The 20,856-nt window shown below is 39.9% G+C and overlaps 2 protein-coding genes across 3 annotated transcripts; one reads left to right on the forward strand and one right to left on the reverse strand.

Moving 5' to 3' along the window:
• Nucleotides 1-520: 520 nt before the first annotated feature.
• On the reverse strand, nucleotides 521-12,296 carry LOC105039326 (uncharacterized). The gene is made up of 5 exons (XM_010915444.4): nucleotides 11,949-12,296; nucleotides 11,405-11,508; nucleotides 10,648-10,824; nucleotides 7,915-9,818; nucleotides 521-756 (listed from the first exon to the last, which is right to left on the reverse strand). The coding sequence occupies exons 1-5, from the start codon at nucleotides 12,128-12,130 to the stop codon at nucleotides 607-609; spliced, it is 2,517 nt and encodes an 838-aa protein (XP_010913746.2). The 5' UTR covers nucleotides 12,131-12,296; the 3' UTR covers nucleotides 521-606.
• A 2,945-nt stretch (nucleotides 12,297-15,241) lies between these two features.
• LOC105039327 (small ribosomal subunit protein bS16m/bS16c) lies at nucleotides 15,242-20,374 on the forward strand. 2 transcript variants are annotated; one of them, XM_010915445.4, is made up of 4 exons: nucleotides 15,242-15,364; nucleotides 16,044-16,214; nucleotides 16,568-16,613; nucleotides 19,966-20,374. In XM_010915445.4, the coding sequence occupies exons 2-4, from the start codon at nucleotides 16,082-16,084 to the stop codon at nucleotides 20,201-20,203; spliced, it is 417 nt and encodes a 138-aa protein (XP_010913747.2). In that variant the 5' UTR covers nucleotides 15,242-15,364; nucleotides 16,044-16,081; the 3' UTR covers nucleotides 20,204-20,374. The 2 variants fall into 2 exon arrangements, with proteins under 2 accessions (XP_010913747.2, XP_073101891.1); XM_073245790.1 differs by lacking the exon at nucleotides 15,242-15,364 and adding an exon at nucleotides 15,781-15,906.
• Nucleotides 20,375-20,856: the final 482 nt, after the last annotated feature.

Genomic DNA, 20,856 nt, shown 5'->3' on the forward strand with positions numbered 1-20,856 from the left:
AAAAAACAGAACATGTAATAACAGTAATTCTTTTTTTTTTTTTCCTTTTTTCTTCTTATATGTAAAAGCAACAAATGCTAGGATGGACTTGGATGAATTTATTAGTTTTCACTCGCACACAAGGCCAACGGCATGCAGAGAACTTGGAGCGCAAATTCACCCCACTGCGAGCACAACAGACATCAAGGATCTTGCCTTCTCCTCCTACCATTCCTCGACCGTTACCTCTTCTTTGTCTGTCCAACCACAATCCCATGAAGTACTTTCATCCACTTTCGGACCTTGATGGATCCCACCTCACTTCTATGGCCTATATAACTGATCCTTTCAACTGATCATGTATCCGAATTGTGCATGCAACCATTTCTACCTGCTTCAATCCTGTTTCATGCCTGCATTTTCACAAGACTGACCAAAGAGATCGACTTCCTGGGAGCTGCGTTGCATGGTAAATTTTTTTTGTTGACAGAACAAATAGACATGGAAACAGCTGCATGCCTTTGCCATAATGTAAGGATCGAGGAAAAGGAAATCCACAAACTTCAATTATTCATCAAGCATGGAACAATGGCAGTTGAAGTTGTTTTCATATATATACAACAGACCTCACATCTCCAATAGTAAGTCGCCTATTTTCCGAAGCTCCTTGAGAGCAGTGGTTATTGTGAGTTGTCCTTGAGCTCCAAGAATGATGCTTGATGAGTTATCCACAAAGCCGACCTGGCCCTGTTCTTGCTGGAAGGCCGACTCAATGACCTATGGCAAGAGATATTTACAACAGTTAGCATACTTGGATGGGAATTTTAATCAGCAATTAGTGCATACATGATTTTTCTCCCTTTTCTTTCTCAAGTAAAATTACTGCATACAAGATAAAACAACATGATGATGTTTTTTTTTTTTTTTTTGATATCTGGTGTGAGTACAGCTCAGAAAGTCAGAATACAAAATATCGAGAAATGCCCGTGGCACACATCTCCGTGATGTCATGACCAATCTCCGATGTGATCGGCAACAAATGATGCTGTCCAATCCGCGGCTGTTCACCTCCCGATAAACATGTCGAACAACCGTCGCAGAAAAATGGCCAATAGACTCCCAGATATCATGGAGCAGCAGGTGAGCTCTTACTCACTTCATCTCGTTCCGAATCCAACTAATGATTGTGGCAAAATCATCCTCCAAGAAAATGCTCTCCACATGCAGCTCCTACCGTGCGCAGGAGATGCCCGCCCATGTTGCCTGGAGCTCCGCTCCTGGGACTGACGGATCAAATAGGTGTGAGCTCCCAGCAGCCAGAAGTCTACTGTTCGGACCCCGGATGACGTAACCTGCACCACCTCTGCCATCCCTGACACTACCATCAAAGTTGACCTTGACAAATCTCAAGAAAGGAGGCTCCTAAGTGATGAAAAGAATCCTCTGGATCGCTGCATGCACAACAGAAGAGCTCCAGAAACTCGGGCTGACAAGGGACTATCCAACAGTGTCAAACTGGTAATACTTCTCAACAAGATTGCAGGCTCTCTCCAGCACTCGATGTGCAGGCACAACCTCGGCGTCGAAGATTAAGGTGTTCTTAGATAACTAGATCTGATAAGCAATATATGCCATCCTACCACCGATGGCCTGGCCCTCTACTGTACATCGACAAATTGTGTCCAAAAATGAGGGAAGCCAGGAGTCAGTCAGTCATAGCTCCCCAGGGTTGGCCTCCTGCCATCTCACAGATCAAGTATGCCGGCGAACAGCGAAGCAGAGCATGCTCAATCATCTCATCCTCCAATCTGCAGACTGGACAGGCAACCAGTAGCTCCATGCCTCTGAGAAGTATCCAAGTCGGAAGCCGATCTCAGACAACCTTCCAGAGGAAGAGTCTGACCTTGGGATGGACCGTCACCTGCCAGATCCAAGCAACATCAATCCTCTACTCAGGAACAGGCTTGCACATCATAACAAGATCTCTGATAGGGGTGTTGGAGTAGTATGACCGGCCCCACACCCTCAAATCATAGCTTTGATGTAGGGGGATGGGTATAGCAAGGATCCTATCAGCAAGCTAGCCACCAAAGAGATGACTGACGTCCTAGGCCTTCCAACCCCTACCGTCGGCAGTAATCAACTCACGAACCCGCAAGCCATCATCCACCTCCGTGCTGATGTAGATCAGCCAATGAGATAGGGGGAGGCTAGAAATTCATGTATCTTGGCTCACATCAATAGAAGTTCCGTTACCAATCAACCATCTGACTTAGATCATCACTGCAGGGATACAGTTACAGATCTCCCTCCAGATAAAGGAGCAGCTACACTCGATGTGAATCTAGGACCCCTGCCTCCAAACCCATATCGAGCCCTCATCATTCTACTACACAAGCAGTCGGACTGAGTGAGGAATCTAATGGCATGTCTGACGATCATAACCTCCCTTCTGCCTAGCAAAGACCGAATTCTCAACCTTCCATCCTGCACCAGTTGGCAGGCAACCTCCCAAGACAGCAGGTGAAGCCCGCGACCACCATGTCTGGAGCCTCAGAGAAAGTTTTGTAGCTGCTGCTCCAAATCTTTGAGGCAAGAGCACGGAATCACAATGTTCGTTAGGAGATATATCGAAAGGGAACTTAGGACAAATTTCACGAGAGTGATCCTCCCCATTATAAAGAGGGTGTTGGCTTGCCAGCCATCTAGTCGCTCCCGGACTCGATGCTCCATGGGCCTACAATTAGCCTTCCAAAGTCTCTGCCAATATTAGAGACCCCAAGGTAGGTCAGAGTCCTAGTATGCTCAAAGATCCCTAGTCTATCTTGAATCATCTGCTTCACTTGGGTCTTCATCTTGGGATTGAAGATGATACTGGATTTCTATAGATTCACGAGCTGGCTTGAAACCTAATAGTAGAACTCAATAATGGATGCGAAGCACCTCACATTTCGTACAAAAGCTCGACCAATGAGCAAGCAATCATCTGCAAACTGAAAATGCGAGACCGACTGCATCCTTGGGGCAAACCAGTAGAACTCTAGCTCTACTCCCTGAACTACCGCTCGAAGAGCATGAGAAAAAACATCAGCACATAAAATTAACAAGTAGGGAAAGAAAGGGCACCCTTGACGAAGATCATCTGTCGAGTGGAAGTACTCCATCGGAGAACCATTGTCAAGATGGCATAACTCAAACCTCCACACAGTCTATGACCCAGTCAATCCATCTATCATGGAATCCAAACTTAAGAAGTGTGCGGCACAGAAATTGCCAGCTCATCCGATCGTACGTCCGCTCCATATTCAGCTTAAGCACCGTGAAGCTCCAATAAATGGGGTGCACTGCAAGTCATACATAAACCCCTGGGCGAGTAGGACGTTGTCGGTGATGCAACGACCACTGAGGAAAGCACCTTGTTCCTGGCTGATCAGTCGAGGAATAATCGACTGTAGATGTCCGACCAAGACCATCGTACACACTTTATAGAAAGTGGTACAAAGACTGATCGGTCTGAAATGCCCCAAAGCCGACACATTAGGTCTCTTCGGGATGAGGGTGATCGGGGTCCTCTTCCTCTGGTTCGGGATGCCTCTGGCAACAAACACCATGTACGTTGCCTCAGTCACCTCACCACCGACAATCGACCAATACCTATGGAAGAATAGTGGAGGAAAGCCATTCGACCTCAGGGCTTTATCCTCCCCAAGGGACCAAAGGGCTTCACGTGCCTCAGCAACAAAAACAGAATGAGTCAAGGCCATATTCTCTTAATCAGAGATACTGCAAGTAGGGTGGGACCCCTGGAGGTGGTCATCCCCGCCTAAGGGGACAGTCCAACGAGATCTAAAAATTGAAGAATATGATCTCTGACCTCCTCATTATCCTCCACCGTCCTACCGCCGCTCTCCCTCAGCTCTTCGATACGATTGATCGATCTTAGGATCATCGTAGCTGATGAAAGAACCAGGTATTGCAGTCACCCTTCCTGATCCACTGCACACTGAACTTCTACCTCCAAAAAGTCTCCTACTGTCTCAAAAGAGAGTGGTGCTCTAAGAGCTTGTGGTGAAGCTCCCTCAAATCAGACTTCACAAGACCCCCTCCTGATCCTCTCTCTTCTGGAGTGCTGTAATATCTGTTTTATCCTCTCAAGCCACCTGAAGATATCTCCAATCTTAAGACGGTTCCATCAGATGAGTCCGTGCCTCGCCAGTTTGAGCCTCCTAATCATTCGGTACCCCCATCAGCACGAATCGGCATCCTCCAAACCTTTCTGATCAGGTCCCACGATCTCGGATAGAATGTTCAGAACTTTTCGAACCTAAATAAGAATTGGGCAGTCGTGGGCCATCAGTGGTAATGAGAAGTAAACAGTGGTCCGAAGTGATCTTTGAAAGGTGCTGTACCTGGTGGCCAGAGAACCGCTGGAGCCAGGCAGTGGTAGCAAGCGCCCGATCAATCCTCTCCCAAACCTGGCTCCCCCAAGATGTTTATTACAGCAAGTGAACCACGGCCCGATGTAGCCAAGATCAATCAAGCCTAAGTCACCGATGAACTCTCTAAACTCTTTAGAGTTAATAGTATCCACATTCTGTTCGCCATCCATCTTCTCATGAAGCCCCATAATATAGTTGAAGTCCTCAGCAATGAGAGAAGATAGGCCCTGCATCGCCAATTGGATATCTCGGACCAAAGAACCTTCCACTTCCTATACTCAGTGCTCGCATAGACACCAGATAGAAGCAAGGGCTATCGATATGCTCCGAGATTAGGGGTGGCAATTGAATCGATCGAGTCATATACGGATCGAGTCAATACAGGTCAGATCAGAAAATCGTCAATCTAAATCCGACATATTTGTTAAACGGATCAAAAATTCAAACCGAACCTAACCTGTTTATTAAACAGATAATCCGATCCGTTTAATCCATTTATTAAATAGGTCAAACTAAGTTAAACAGATTAAACAGATTAAATGGATCGGATTAAATGGATCAAAAATAGATTAAGTAGGTTTTAAATAGGTTAAACAGATTTTAAATGTATTAAACAGATTGGGTTGAATGGGTCAGAAACATGTTAAATAGATTTTAAATAGGTTAAACAGGTTAATTGGGTTAAATGGGTTATCTAACTCAGTCCAATCTAAATATTAAATAGGTTAAATAGATCATATATTTAAAATCTAAATCCGACTGAAATATTAAATGAGTTAAATGGAACGATCTATTTATAATCCAAACCCATTTAGCCTAAATTCAAATCTGTTTATAGTAGATCGAACATAGATCGGATTAACGGGTCGGGTCATATTTTGCCGGCCTATCCGAGATGACTAAAATAACCCGCTACTCGTATCTGTGGAAGACATCCATCCGAATCGAGCCACGACACCACATCACCATGATCCCCTCAGACAAACCTCAAAACTCCATTGCATAGGTACTCCATGTTGGCGGAATCCATCTTCTAGCTCGGCAAGGCTCGTCCCTGATAATCGGGTCTCAAGTAGGACATAGATCTTTGTGCTGTACTGCTGTATGATTCTTTCAAATGTCATCCGAAATGAGGGCTTCCCGCCTCCTAAGTGTTCCAAACCAGTAACCTCATAGGGGAGGTCAGCAAGAAAGGGGCTCCACATCAATACCTCCCTCCATCTCAGCGTCAGCCTTCGGCTCAACAGTTGAAGAGTCCATATCATTTGGCCTCTCCTCCTTCCCCTGGAGGGTCTGCTGCAATCGGACGACAGCCTCGTCGTGGTCCAAGCCCTGACCATCCGATGCGGGAGCTTGGCTGCCACCATCTCGATCTCTACCCCTTGCTCAAAGTGCTCTGCCACTGCTGGCCCGCCTTGGTTTGTTGCAGGCGTGCCAATCTGAAGCGAAACTGATTCCCCATCCCTTGGACCTCTGACTGAGAAGAAGAAGACCCCAGGGCCTCCTAGGAGGCAACCACCTCCATTTGGGCCTCTGGATAGGCTGGGCCCTTGTCCTTGGCCCTATGCACACTTGAAGGGCCCTTTCTACAGTCATTGGGCCCTTTTCCTTGGCCCTTTGGCTTCTCAGGCGCCCGGCCCACATCAAATTCACTAGGCCGAGCTCTCTTGGGCTAGCTAGGGCCCACACCAACCGGATTGTTGGGCCAAATCGTGGCCCCAATGGGCCCTCAGCGATTGGGTCCTCCTCTCCTGCGTGGCCCGCCGCCAATAGGCTAAACCTATTGGCGGGTCGAAAGACTAGCCTTTCAGTGCCCAGGCTCGCATCCAGGCCCACACAAATTTCCACGCACTCCCTTGCCTTCGATCCAATCGTTGGACAGAGGGGTGATCGCCACCGTGCGATCTTGGCTAGCTTGATCCTAGTGTTGGAGTTCACTGTCAAGTTAACTTGGTCCGGGCCGCCTCGAGTTGACTCGTTCCCAAAATGGAACAGTCTAGATTCCACTCCTGAGGCCCGATTTGACTCGGCCCCACCCTTCCCCATCCTGCCCACCTTTGGCCCAGGTAGCCACCACCAGACGGTGACCACCCATGGCCCCAATGCCTCATCTCCACCAGCACTGACCATGTTGTCCGATCGAAGCCCAGTCGCGGAGCTCCCCTCTTCTCCGCCCGACGAAAACCCAGCCGGGCATAGAATTGGCCGCATCGGAAACAAATGCTATCGAGGTTCTCGTACATGAACCTCTGCCATCGAGGGGCCCTTGGTCCATCGATTAAAACCCCCGGCCTCAACTACCGGCCAAAGTCAAGCCGGACGCAGGCTCAGTAAATCGAACTGCCTCCGTTCCACCATGCACGCATCCATAGTCACCAGCTCACCGGCCCAGCGGACGATGCTCTGGATTGCCGCCTCCCCCAGAGCTTCATTGGGAGCCATGGCAGCCACACCCATATTAGAGCCGACTGGATTGCTTCCTCCGAAGGAAGAAACCTTAGCCTCCATGGTTCCCCCGTCAAAATTTGGCTGGTGACCTCACCTCCTTTTTTCCAACCACCGCAAAACGAAGCAAGAGGTGGCCGAGCTCCAGATTGTAGCCCGCCACCTCACCCTTCATGCCCGCCGCTGGAGTTCCCTAATCACAGCCTCCACCGTAACACGCTGGTCGAGACTCTTGGCCACCACCATGGAGGCCGCCAACTCCTCTATTTCTGCCTACACCCCCTCCTCCAAGAGCTCCGCCACCTTTGGGAACCGTCGAACAAGCTCCTCTACCTCCTCCGGTGACAGTTCCGGTGAGACCCAAGCCGGGTGCCCATTCCCCATCCTCCATGCCGAATCCGGCCGTCCCCCCTACAAGCACCCCCTTGACAGTTTTTCAAATTGCCTGCCGTTCCCTCCAGCGCTGCTGACCGCTGCATCCCGTCCGATCGCTGGCGATCACTCGAAGAAGCCATCAAGCAAAATCTTAAAGCACTAAAAATGTTCTGCTTAAACTTCTTCTCAAGCAAGAATGCGATACGTTGACCCAGCCTCGAACTCAGGGCCTAACTCAACATGATGATCTTGCAGAAAAGGATTGACAATACGAGAGCAAGGTCTAGACCAGCCAGCAAGTGACAGGCCAAACACCTAATCAACACTATCACTTTTTGAACAAGAAATCAAACAACATGCTACTACTGTTTTTAGTATCTCAATGTTAACTGAAGCCATGGTACCTAGTGATATGATCCATGTTGTGCTTGGCCTCACTATTACAATGTAGACATAAAAATTAAGGTTGGTATTAACATCTAGCAATTCCAAAAGGCATCATTATAAAAGATATGTGAAATCATCAAGCAAGTCTTAAAAAGTCGTATGTCACATCGGAGAAAAAGAAAAATTTGACAAATGCTCTGCATGTAAATTTTTGACACCATGTACCGAGCTGAGAGTGGAGGTTTGTGGTGAAAATGCATCAGCAATAAATCAACCAAACATGTCTAACCTGGATATTTTCATGCATGGATTGTCCGAAAGACCTCAGAGTGCCCAGCACCTCCTTGTCTTCCACTTCTAATTTTCTGCTGACCCTGCAGGAGTTAGAGCACCCATGACAAGTCAAAGGCTCTGATATGTCCTTGCAGGTACCTCCAGCACCAGAGAATTTTTGTTGCTTTACGCATTTTCCATCATCCAAGTTCCCTTCACCAGAGACTCTACCAAACTTCCAAAACCATTGAAACTTACCAGATAGAGGTCTCTGCTCTTTTAAAACTGCTGCATGTTTCTCTGTCCTACTTGTTCTTTGTCCAAGGTTGGCACCAGTAACAGAAGTAGCTTCAGAGTCTTGAAGTAATTTCTTGTTGCAATTGGAACTGCATAACTCCTCCACACGGCCAGTTTCGCAGTCATTATCAGAAACAAAAGAATTTGACGTGACAATGCTTTTCTCTGAGTCGTACTCATGCTCACTGGCGGTTTGAAGAGAACCAGTGGCCATGAATAAGACTGATGACTGCTTAATGCTCGAACATGCCTCTTCATCCACATCTGAACTCCTTCCTATGAAATTTTGATCAGTCTGCTCTCCAGTGCTATCTTTCCCAACTTCTGCATTCATGTAGAAAGATTCTTTGATGCCTGAGATATCAGGATTTTCATTGTATCCAATCTCACCAAGATTCACCTTGGTGTCTCCTTCTTGGAATGCATTATCAAATATCTTATGCTGAATGGAAGACTGAGCATCCTTTTTCTGACTCTCATTCTTCACCGTAGAGGCATCCAGTTCCACCCGAAATAAACCCAATTTTTCTTTTAATGAACCATTTCTAATCTTACTTAAAGTTGAAACACCATTTGTTTTGTGAGATTCTTCTGCCCTATGCAACACTCTCCATTTCTCTTCCCAGTAACTTTCTGGTAATGAGCTCGGTGAAGTCCTAGGAGAAGCTGAATCAAGTGAAAGACTATGTGCTCTTCTCACTGCTCGCTTATTCCTGACTGTTCCTCCCCGGGGTGAAGATGATGAGAGATTTGTTTCAAAAGCAAGAGTATGCAAAGACTTGGCCTTCTCTATCAGCTTCTTCACACTTATATCCTTAGGAAAATTTAACAACCTCTGGAGACATGTGGTTGCATGCTCAGTAGCTAGTAGTGTAGATCTTAGATGAAGAAGCATGGAGACAGCCATTGCTGAAATAAAGGCTCCACGAGGAGAGCATAAGAGACTTAAGTTAAAATCTGCATCATTTGCTATATCTGAAGGACATACATGATTGGGAGAAGAGAATATCTCATCCCAAACTGCCAGAAGATCTTTTAGTGAGAATTCACGTCCAAATAAAACACGAAGCCATCGGAGTGCAAAGTACTGAGGTTCTACCCCAAGCTCAACAAGATGATTATGAAGAGATGAATCCACAATACGAAGCAACTGGTAAAATGTAGATGATGCTTCAACTACAGGAGGTAATTCTGTACCAGATCCCATAGCAGGAGGGGTAGAGAAAAAGTCTGCCATGGCAACAACACCATGGGCACCACTCATTACAGCATCGAACATGCAGTAGGCATCATGTTCCATAAATTTCTCAGATAAGATAACACCCAACTCACCCTCTGCTCCATAAGCATCATTCATCAACAATAGCTCCCTTGTATCAGGATCAAGCTTATCTAGGCAACTTACTTTGGCAGCACCTCCATAAAAACAGCTCTCACTGTCACTCCCTGTGTTCATATTTGTGGTTTTTTTAAATCCATAATCAGAAACCATGTCACATTCGAAAAATGATGTCTCATCAAATTCATCATTAAAATGGTCTGCATAGAGTTCTTGCACTTGGGAAAGGTGCTGCAAATCAACATGAAGTACATAAAGCAGAGGAGCCAATAGTTCATGCATTCCTGTGAAATACAAGTGACGCCCTTCGTCATGAACAAGCAAACTTCAGTTGGATTTAATATTTATGAATATCTTGTCCACCATTTTTTATCTTTAGAAAAGTGGCATGTAAAGCATCATATGCCAACTGATAAAGGTGTATCTATGCTTCTTAAAATATGGCAATAACCAAGAAACTTATCACACATTAATCTGCGATAACACTGTTAACCACTAAAAGGTTTTCTTATTTGACACAAATAATCAATCAAGGTACAAATCCATATGAACCGAACCGAAAAATGTTTTTCCTTATAACTACATTCCTGTTGTTTCTTGAATGCATTTTATATTTTTAAAATATATTGTAGCAACTATGTGAGAGGAAGCAAAACAATATAAAAACTTATTTGATTCTTTCATAACTTTGAAGGAAAGATTCTGGAATTTTATCCATGTAAGATCAATATATCATTTAGAAATAATTAAATAAATATTTATAGGAGTATCCACACAGCAATATATAAATATTATGAAACATTAGCTCGGGGTAGTAAAGAATTGGGTATGGGGATACTATATCTTTGGAAATAGGAACTTTCATATCTTTAAAAAGAAAAAAAAATGCAAATCACAGTACATCGGTTGTTTAAGTTTGATACTATATCTTTGGAAATAGGAACTTTTATATCTTTAAAAAGAAAAAAAAATGCAAATCACAGTACATCGGTTGTTTAAGTTTCAGAATTCCAAAAGGAGTGACTAATTGAATAGTACTTTTTAGCGTTAAGAATATATTATATATTATATGTTAAATGCATACAAATTATCTAAACAAAGAGGAGAACTTGCCTTTTCTATATCCATACTCTGGGTGCTTAAGACACCACAGGAGCAATATTTGTCTCAACATCAACTGGCATGCTGCTGTCTGGAAGTAGCTCCCATGTTCAGGATACAACCGTGACAGATCCTGATCCAGCATTTTCTCTAGTTCAGCATTCCGAAAAAAGCGGCCCCATTTGCTGTCTGCAAAGAAAGTGTGCAAGAAGATTACCATAAGAACTCAGAGGAAGCAAAAAACCGCACTAATCTAACAGTAATGAACTTTTAACGGTGCAAGTCTAACAGATTGGGTTATTATGAAGCATACAAACGATAGAAGTGGTTGGTGGAAAAACTTTTTGCGTCTGGATCTAATTAAACCATAAAAGAAAGAATGTTACAATCAAGCTTTGCACATTTAAATCTAAAAGGCAAAGAGATGTTAATGTTGAATGTAACATAAGGATGTCCGTTTAAATTTGATTTTTTTTTTGAACTGTTGACATAGATTGCAAGGATTTTGTTAAGCTAATATTAGTGTTATTATTTGTAGCCTGGATGGTAAAATGTGTGGCTCAAGATGTTCTTTATCTTTTACCATGAAGTAGAAGTCTTGACAGTATAAGATTCATGAACATGAAATATAAACGCATGCATGTCACATGGGCAATGGCAAAATGAAGAAAACACGAGCAATTTTGGCTCTGCTAAGTCCTTAAAGAAGAATGTGCGTTGAGATAAACTGAAGGTATGAAACAGAAGGAAATAGAACACATATATTTACCTGGACTCTGTGAGAGTGGATCGTCCATGATGACACCAGATGATCTATTCTCATCCTTAGAGGGATGAGAATTGACTAGAAGACGACGCTTCAATCTAACATATCTATTCAAAGCACAAACATGAATTAATAGATTAGATAAAAATTGTGAAGTTTCCATCAATACAAAGTAAAATCTTCTAATGAAATTTGTGAAGAAAAATGATTAATATATACGGAATTGCATGTTTTCCATGGCATTTAGTAATCGAGGTCATAGTTGAGATCCATGGAACAAAAAGAGAAAAATGATCATTGAGATAAGCTAATTTAGCACATGAACGAGCCATAATCAAATAAAGAAAACATCTTTATATTGCAAAGCAAATACACTCTAGAATATAATGTTATGATCAATAGAAATTACATAAAAAGGATCTTTTTACATGCGAACGAGAAAGGATGAATCTTTTAATTCATTTGGACATTAAAAAAATAAAAATAAAAATCGGGAAAAAGAAACCAATAAGGAAAAATTTTTCATCGATTTAAATTCTAAGCTCACTTCCTCCTGGAATCTGCGGCAACCCGTCGGAGATCATCTATCGAATCAGGAGAATTCGGCAAAACCCCAAGATCGATACGCCATCGGACTCCCCGGAGGTTGGAGAATCTCGACCCGGAGGACGACGACCGCGACGAAGGCAAGGGCTCGGGCAATGCAGTCTCATTTTGTGCCGTGGCCATGGCCTCGTCTCCAATTCTCGGAGGCCCAAATGCTGAATTTTTTATTGCTGGGAGAAATTGGGAAGGAACTGAGAAAGGATGGAGAGGAAGAAGAAAAGGAAGGTCTTTCGGAAAAGTATAAAAAATCTCAAGGTGAATTTTGTGAAAGAATTATGGGAGTTTTCATGCGGATTGGGGAGAAACGAAGGGCTTAGTGGTCATGTTTTCTTTGCTTTTTAAGAACTTTTGTCAGGGAAGGGGAAAGGCATGATGAGAGATGAGTAAAAATAGAAAACAAGGAAGAGGGAGATTGGCGGTAAAAGAAAAGAGAGCTGAAGACTCCAAGAATTATCAATGCTGAAATTATTAGAGTTGCTGTCAATTTCAACATTGCCATCATTTTTTCTTTTTTTTTCCTCTTTCGCTTGACAAATGCGGGAGGGGGAAAAAAAAAAACACCAAAATAGCAAGGATGAAGGAAGTAAATTGGGCATGCAGCATGGTAACCTTTCAATCCCTTTCAACCTAAGCTGGAACACCTACAACTAGGAGGGGACGTTATCACCCAAGTTTGGCCGGCACTGGTTGGGATAAATGTGGGGATTATCCCCAAACATCAAAAGATCATGGAATAATCTTATTCAGATAATTCATTTATTTTTTATTTAGATAATCTTATTCCGTCAAAATAATGAAATAAATTTATCCATGGTATGAGAGGGACTTAATCCCTTCCGATTATAATTTTGCCTCTGCCCACTTTTTAAACGCAACAAAAAATATAGGATAATCCTGTTGTTGTAATGCAATGGATATGCATTTACTTATTCCTCCACTTATTCTTCAACCGAACACCAAAAATAACTTATTTTATAGAATAAGTTATCCCATCTAAAGAAACAACTTTCCAAAAGGGTATCCACTCTATCAAACATAATCTTTAAAAAACAACATTTTTGAGCCTAATAGAACGATATTAATTCGATAAGAAGATTTCCAGATTCTTTTAAAAAATAAAGTGTTTTGAATAAAAATACATTCTTTCTTGATCTTTTTATCCAGTGAATAAGATTCTTTTATCGCATAATGAAATAATACACTCTGCTATTTTGTCAAATTGGATTTTTCTCTTTTTTTTTTTGAAAAAATAAGAAATTGAATGGCTTTTGCAAGGACAATATGCATAAGATATTTATCGGTAATTTAAAATAGTAATTTTGCACATGCAGTCAAAAATTAAGAAAGCGCAAAGCATTTTATTTTCTTTTCATGTTACAAGATTTTTTTTATTAATTTTATCAAAATATTTTTATATAGAATATAGTGCCTTATGCATGCAATACATCTTTTTTTTTTTTTTTTTTCCTTCCAAGTAGATGGTCCATAGGAAAAGAGTTTCAAGATTTTCAAAAACAAACTAGTTTTGCACACAAGATTTAGACTCATGTCCAGCCCAATGCTTAATGGTACTATATCAAGTCGATTATGTTCTTGCATTGGTTCAATCCACATTTATAAGATTTAATCCAAATTTTAAAAAAAAAAAAATAATAATAAAGATTGCTTCTTCCTAGCACCACTTCATTTGCTCTGTTGAGAGTCCAAGCAATCAAAGATTAGTATGGTATGTAGGAGTTGTGTGGATGACATGCAGGTCTAGCATACCATGCTACCAATCACCACATGGGGACTAGAGGGTAGAATGAAGTGGTGTGATGAAGCATTTTTTGAGATAAAATGAAGTCTATTTGGATTGCCCTAGGCATAGGACCAATACCCAACCCAATTGAAAATTAAGCCCTTATTTAAATTCATGGCTAATCCTCTTCACTTTGGGTATGTGCTAAGCCACGCTGGTACCAAACGAATCAGGTCTAACCCCATTGTAGGGGTTTATGAGGTGCTCTATGCCTGTAAGGAGGAAGGAGTGGGAGAGGAGGAAAAAATATCGTTATTTTTCTTCTCGAGAAAGAAGCTGCACATCAGGTGATCGATTAAATCCTTACTAGTATGTAAGCTACTCTTCTCAATAAGATTTAATTGAAATAAAAAAAACTAAAATATTTTATCAATATATAAATTTTTTATATAATATAACATATAGTGTTTTCATTAACTAATGAATCTATATCCATATTGATTTTTATCTTTGATAACCTTTTTTTTTTAACTGAAAAGATAAATATCAAAAAATTTTATAAAATATTACTAAATTGAGAAAGTTCCTAATAAAATATGAATCAAAATTATTAAAAAATAAGTGAAATATTTATAATTAAATTACCTTCAAGGTAATATTTTTATCTTATTCCATCATTTTGAATCCATGTTACAGATAAAATGCAATGACGTTCTTTTTGAATCGAAGCTAGAACAAAAGTTATGATTTTAAAATATATAAAATCATATTTTAGTCCTACTTTGGTCATTAATTTTTTCGAGCCCAATCTGTAGAATAATACTAAACTGATCTGGCTAATATGTCTTGACTCCAAACCCATAAACAGATTATTTATTATATCATCTTAAAATTAATTAATAAATATAATTTATAAATTTAAATTTATTTTTTTAATTATTAATTTTTTAAATCAAATATATATATATATATTTTAATTTTATACAATTGAAATTATCAATTTTATTTATGCTGATGCTCCAATATTTTTAAAATCATATATAATAAATTTAAATATTTTTATATATTTTAATATAGATCTTGAATTCAATCTCAAAAATTTTTAATTTTTTTTTGATGAATTAAAGTCATCCCTTAATACAATTTATGTTATTTTTTTAATTTTTTGATATTTTTTCATTCACATATAATAAATAAAAATATTTTATATCTTTATATATAAATTTTTAAAATTTATTTAAAAAATTATATTAAAATATGATACATAAATCTAAAAATATAATGGCCCCCTGTAACGGGCTGAGTGATAGCACTCACAAAGATTTTTTCTTTGGACATCTGATCTATTTTAAATTCTAATAAAATTTTTATTAAATATATTTTATAAAATCTAAAATTAATTTAAAATTTAAAATTAAAATTCGAGTCCCACCCGATTGAGACTCTCGATAACGGAGAGAAAGAAACGAAATACCCAACACAAAACCCGAGCCGTCGTCCAAGCTTCCTCCCTCCACCCGACCGAAACTGCTGAGGACGGAAAAACCAGAGGGAAAACCGGGGGAAAACATAGGAAAAATCAACGAAAACAAAGGAAAGACGGAAAAAATTAAAAGGTAAGACCATTCCCCACATAGATGATCATTTTTTTTTCCCTTTTGCTTCTTTTTCGTTTCATTTCATTATCTTTTTCTGACATCTGCGGGAAAGGAGAGAACTTGAGAGAGATTAGAGGGGTTTCTTAGGTTCCGATTGGGTTTTTCCTCTCAAGTATATGGGATTTTGTGCGAGTTGTGGCGGTTTGGTTGGTCCCTTGAGTTTTTGAGAGCTTAATCTTGGTATCTTGGTAGAAGCGTGATATTTTGTAGGGTTGGGGATTTTTGATCGAAAGGATTCTTCTTTGGCTACAAAATTTTCAATTTATGGGGCTCTGTTCTCATGATAACGATGTGGGGGGCTACCCGACGGGGATCACCGGCGGGTGGCTTTTTCGGTGGAGGCATGGTGGAGGGGGCCACTGTACATTTTTTTTTTTTTTTTGAAACTGTATAGGGAAAGTTCAGAACCCACAACGGCATCCTCTCCGATGCCTCCATCGTTGCCATTGACGACCGTCTCGTCTTCGCCATGCTCACTATGGTCAAGGGCATCGGCGAATGTAGTGTATAGATTTTTCTTCAGATGTTCTCTTAAATTAAACCCATATCCGATTTAGGGTTCTTTCTTCATCTCTGATAGATGGGTAAAAAATAATGCAAAAGAGTGTTTTTTTTTTTTTTTCTGGATTAATAACAGGTGAGAAAGGGAGAAGTGGGATTGAAGGAGGAGGAAAGATGGTTGTGCGGATTCGTTTGTCAAGATTTGGTTGTCGGAACAAGCCATTCTATAGGGTGATGGCCGCCGACAGCAGGTCTCCAAGAGATGGGAAGCATCTCGAAGTCCTCGGCTACTATAATCCACTACCAGGTATCTTTTACTTTCTATTTTACTCCTGTCTAGATTCCAAGCTTGTTATCTATCCATCCCTCACTTATTGGATTTCTCACATGGAATCACATTCCACACCTCCCCACCCTCACCCACCCCCTCCCCCCCCCTCGGTCCCCAACACAAAGAAAATCCCATTTATTAGTGATATTGGTAAATTTTCATTAGTTGGGGTATTGGCGGTGCCTGGGTTGTAACGATCATGGCATCACCCAGTTATTAGATTTCTTATATAGGTGTTGCTGTTATTTTCGGAGATGAATTCTCCATCCCCCTCCTGTGATTTTTAAGTGAAATCACTGAATGAACAAATATATTGGTGACTGTTTCAGGACAGGATGGCGGGAAGCGAATGGGGCTGAATTTTGACAGGGTGAAGTAAGTGTTTTTTTCCTCTATTTCTCTTCATTTTTTTTAGTTCACTAGCCTTCTTGACAGCTAACACGTGTTACTGTTGATATTTAATAATGTTCGATTTTCTTTTCATACTATCAATATAAGTTCTTAGCCCATGAATGTGAAGCCTCAAGTTGTTATTGTCTATAGGAAATATAATTGTATATGAAATAAGATCTTTTTGGATTTAGGATCTGCTTCTGGTATATTTTCATTACTTATCATTCCATTGGCTCATTTTTTTTGCTCTGTAAAGGTTTAATGTGTGTAGTTTTTAAAACCTGTCTGCAGAGTGTGTTATACAGACATGTCTATGCTTATGATGGTGGAAATTTATGTTTTCTAGTGACAAATAGTGTAAACTTCGTTTCATTTATTACTGTAAAGCTCAGAGAAAATGAGTGTTGCTGCAATTTGTTGCTCTCTGGCTGCTAAACACTAGGAGCTCATGTACCTCTTCCATCAAATTGGAATAGGAAATCACTGTCTGCCAGAAAATGTTGAGGAAAAAACCTCCTTTCAAAAAGATGTTGGAATTAGGATTCGTCAATTCTCAATAATATTGTCTATCCAAAAACCAAGTCACAAAAATTATGTCCATATTAAAACAATTGAGCTGAGGGCTCTGTTGGAGAAGGAAAAGTAAGGCTACATCAATAGTTTTTTTTTTTCTTTTATGAAATGAAATACCTGTACTGAAGAACATTTGATTGATGCTAAAACCCATAAATAAAGGTTCAAGGGATACTTTTGTAGATCCATTGCCTCAATGTATAGCCCTAGAGAACATCATAAAGATAGATGGCAATGCAAGTTACCTCAATATATAGCCCTAGAGAACATCATAAAGGTTGATGGCAATGCAAGATAGAGACTAATTACAAATGCAGTATAGTTAATTTGGCATAAAATCAAAAGCAATGTGCTTTGAGTGACATAAGGTAAGATGGAAGAGACAAATCAGTTGATATTATGAGAACTGGTTGCCCTTCTAGCATGTTGAATGTTTTTTTCATTATAGAAAGCCACGTTGAATCTATGAATTGTGAAGTTTACAGGATATAGGACTTGCTCCCTGAGATGTAGAGGTGACTTGAGTTTTCCTTATGCATAATGGCCTCTCCAGACTTTTAAGCCTTTAGTCCTATTCTCAGGACCTTCTCCTTCCACTTTGTTAGTGACGATAGGGAGTTACAAGTTCTACCCTTTGACAAATCCCTTTTCTTTTCATCACATTTACATTGCTACTGTATTTCATTGTTTGAGAATTAAAACCCTGGTATATGATGCTATCATAGGAGTTATGAAACCTGCAGACTCATGGTTGTGTGGGAATTGCTAGGGCTGAAAATTCTTTGTCAAATTTGATGTAAGCAATGAGACATTTGGGTGTGTTGTATAAAATGCTAAGGAGTATGAGAGTTGGGTAAGAGAAAAAGACATGAGACAATTGTAACAAAATCCTTGCCATCATGATGGTAGATTTTTGCTCCATGCTCCTAATATGGCTTATTCTTCTTATAGCATTTTTAAACATGCATGTAAATTTAACAAAGACATGGTTTAATAACTTTCAGATTAACTATTTGAAGCGATTGCCTGGCATAGCTTATATCTGGATGGTAAAACATTGTTTGTTAGTGCCTTGTTCTAGCTCATTTCTTTCTATTCTCGCTTCCAAGCAATCATGTACAATTATTGCACCATAAATTTGTTGGCCCCCAAGCAATCATTGTTTATCAATGCATGCCTGCCTCTACTGGACCAACTTAAGCTATAGCTATTTAGGGCACTTCTGAATTCTTAGCAATTGAACGGAAGTAAGAAGGAAACTACTCTTCTCATTGCAGTTTCTTATATTTAGGAGATTTGTCTCGCTATGGTTGTCGTGTAACTCATGTTGGTTCATGTCATAGGCATTTTCATACCATTGCTTAGTCACTTTATTACAATGTTATTTGCTATAATTTCATTTGTAATTTTGTACAGGAGTAATAAGTTTTTTTTTTTTTCTTTTGTAAGTTTTCATATTTCAAGCTTTCATATACAATTGAGGTACAGTTGGGAGGATAAATAGATCAGGATGCCTCACTTCCATCCTGGCTACTGATACATGCTAGACACAATGATGACATTATTTGCAATATCCTATAATCAAGATTCCATCGTACGGCCTTGATAACTGATAAGTTTTATATGCCTATGAATGTGAGGGGCAGGAGTGTCAAACAACATCTATGAATTATTTTTCAAAGCAGAGACTTGTTCTAAGGCCTCTAATTTGCTTTTTTTTTTTAAAAAAATAATATTGTAGTAAAAAAAAAAAAGGAATTTCGTTTTTGAGATTCCAAATAGATGGAACGATTTTTGTTTATCATTTTTTTCATTGTCATGCTGGAATTGTCTGATACTCATACATCTATTTTCAGTGAATGTGCCTTCACCTATTTCATCATCCACGGTGGAGAATGAAATCCGTTTTTCTTGTTTCTAAAAGGGGAAAAAAAAACTAATTGGTACATCATTTTAACTTGCATATGATTTGCAATGGCTTAGTGACTCTTGGCAGATTTGAATGATGAGATCTCACAATGTCCCTTTATGGGTTTATATCTAGCTTTTTTAAAAGGATATGTTTGGTAGCAAAAAAATATATGGGAAAGGAAAAGAACTAGAACTTTTCCTAAAAAGGAAAACTTTTCCAGAGATATAGTAATTAGTAAAATTTGCCAAATTTTTTATTGAAACAAACAAATAGAAACTTTTTTTTCCAAGGGAAACAAGTTTTCTGCACAATGTTGAATAAAAAAATTTGGCAAAGAAAATCCAGTTTTCCATAAATTTTTCCTGTCGCCCAAACATACCATTAAGAAAAAACACTAAGCTCTATCATTTTAAGTTGACCAGATGGTCAGATTTTCCTTTTGTACATATTCTGCTTACAAGGGTAAACATGCTTTTGACCACTTGCATCTGGTGTATCTATTTACCAGTCAGATACCTCATACCTGAAACGTAATTTGCTGGCATCAGAACCAGATATGCACTTCCTTGCGATGAAAAGATAAGTAGTCTTGGTTTCAGAGTATATTATTACTTTTGGTGATGTTATGGACTATTTTGAAAATGGCACATGATGTTTGAGTGACCATTGAATCAGTTCTATGCATTTTCCTCAGTGGTTAACCATGAATTATGGAGAGATATACAGAAAATACAGATGGTTTTTGTCATGGAAAATTGTTTCTTACTTTCAAATAACGAATAAATGCATTCCTTGATCAGGCTTGCAAGTCAACAAATTATTTATTTTTGTTTTTTTCTGCTGCCGTAGGTATTGGCTATCAGTTGGTGCACAGCCTTCGGAGCCTGTCCAACGTATACTTTTCAGAGCAGGTGTTCTACCACCACCACCAATGCTTGCAATGAGCCGCAAAGGTGGGCCCCGTGACACCCGTCCCGTTGATCCCCTGAGTGGCCGTTACTTGACGCCCGAGAGCCCAGAAGCTTTTGATCAATCTGAATGTGGAGAAAATGAGGCCGGTGAAGATGGTGATAAGCCAAATCCTTGAAAAGAAATTGCAGAATTATATACCAAGAAAACAGACAAACTACAGCATCTGGTTTTTGAGTTGGGTGGCAGTCGATTTGAAGTTTGAAAATCTTTGTATGTGGTTGTCTTCAGGCACTTAAAGCACTTCGAAGCTTAATATCTATGGAAAATAATTGCAGAGTCTGTTTTACTCTTGGATGATGCTGCCTGTTATGGTCTCTGAATTGGTCGCGAGAAAATGTGTAGGTTCATAGGCTTGCAGGCTTACCAGCTGGCTTCTAATAGGGGCCGCCTCATGTTCATGTCTCATCGTTTTTTTTCTTTTTTTCTTTTTTTTTTTTTAATGTTATGATTTTGATGTCTGTGGGCATGCTGCACGTAATTTGTTATTAGAGTAGGTTCTGCTTTGGCTACCCTTGTGACAAAAATATTGAGTGGGGATGCAAATGGGTTACCTGTTCCGTCTTGATTTTTTTATCAGGTCTTAATATTAAATTTAGATCCAACTCAATGATAGATAGGATTGGGTTGGATTTTTGATTTAAATTTTTGATCCAATATATCATTCAGATTAGGTCCAATCCATATGATTACATGTAGTCAATTATATTTTAAGTATTATATAATTAACTATTATTATCATATAAAATATATAATAAATAATATTATTTT

The sequence above is a fragment of the Elaeis guineensis genome, chromosome 1, assembly GCF_000442705.2.
Source record: "Elaeis guineensis isolate ETL-2024a chromosome 1, EG11, whole genome shotgun sequence".
In the NCBI taxonomy this organism is placed as follows: Eukaryota; Viridiplantae; Streptophyta; class Magnoliopsida; order Arecales; family Arecaceae; genus Elaeis; species Elaeis guineensis.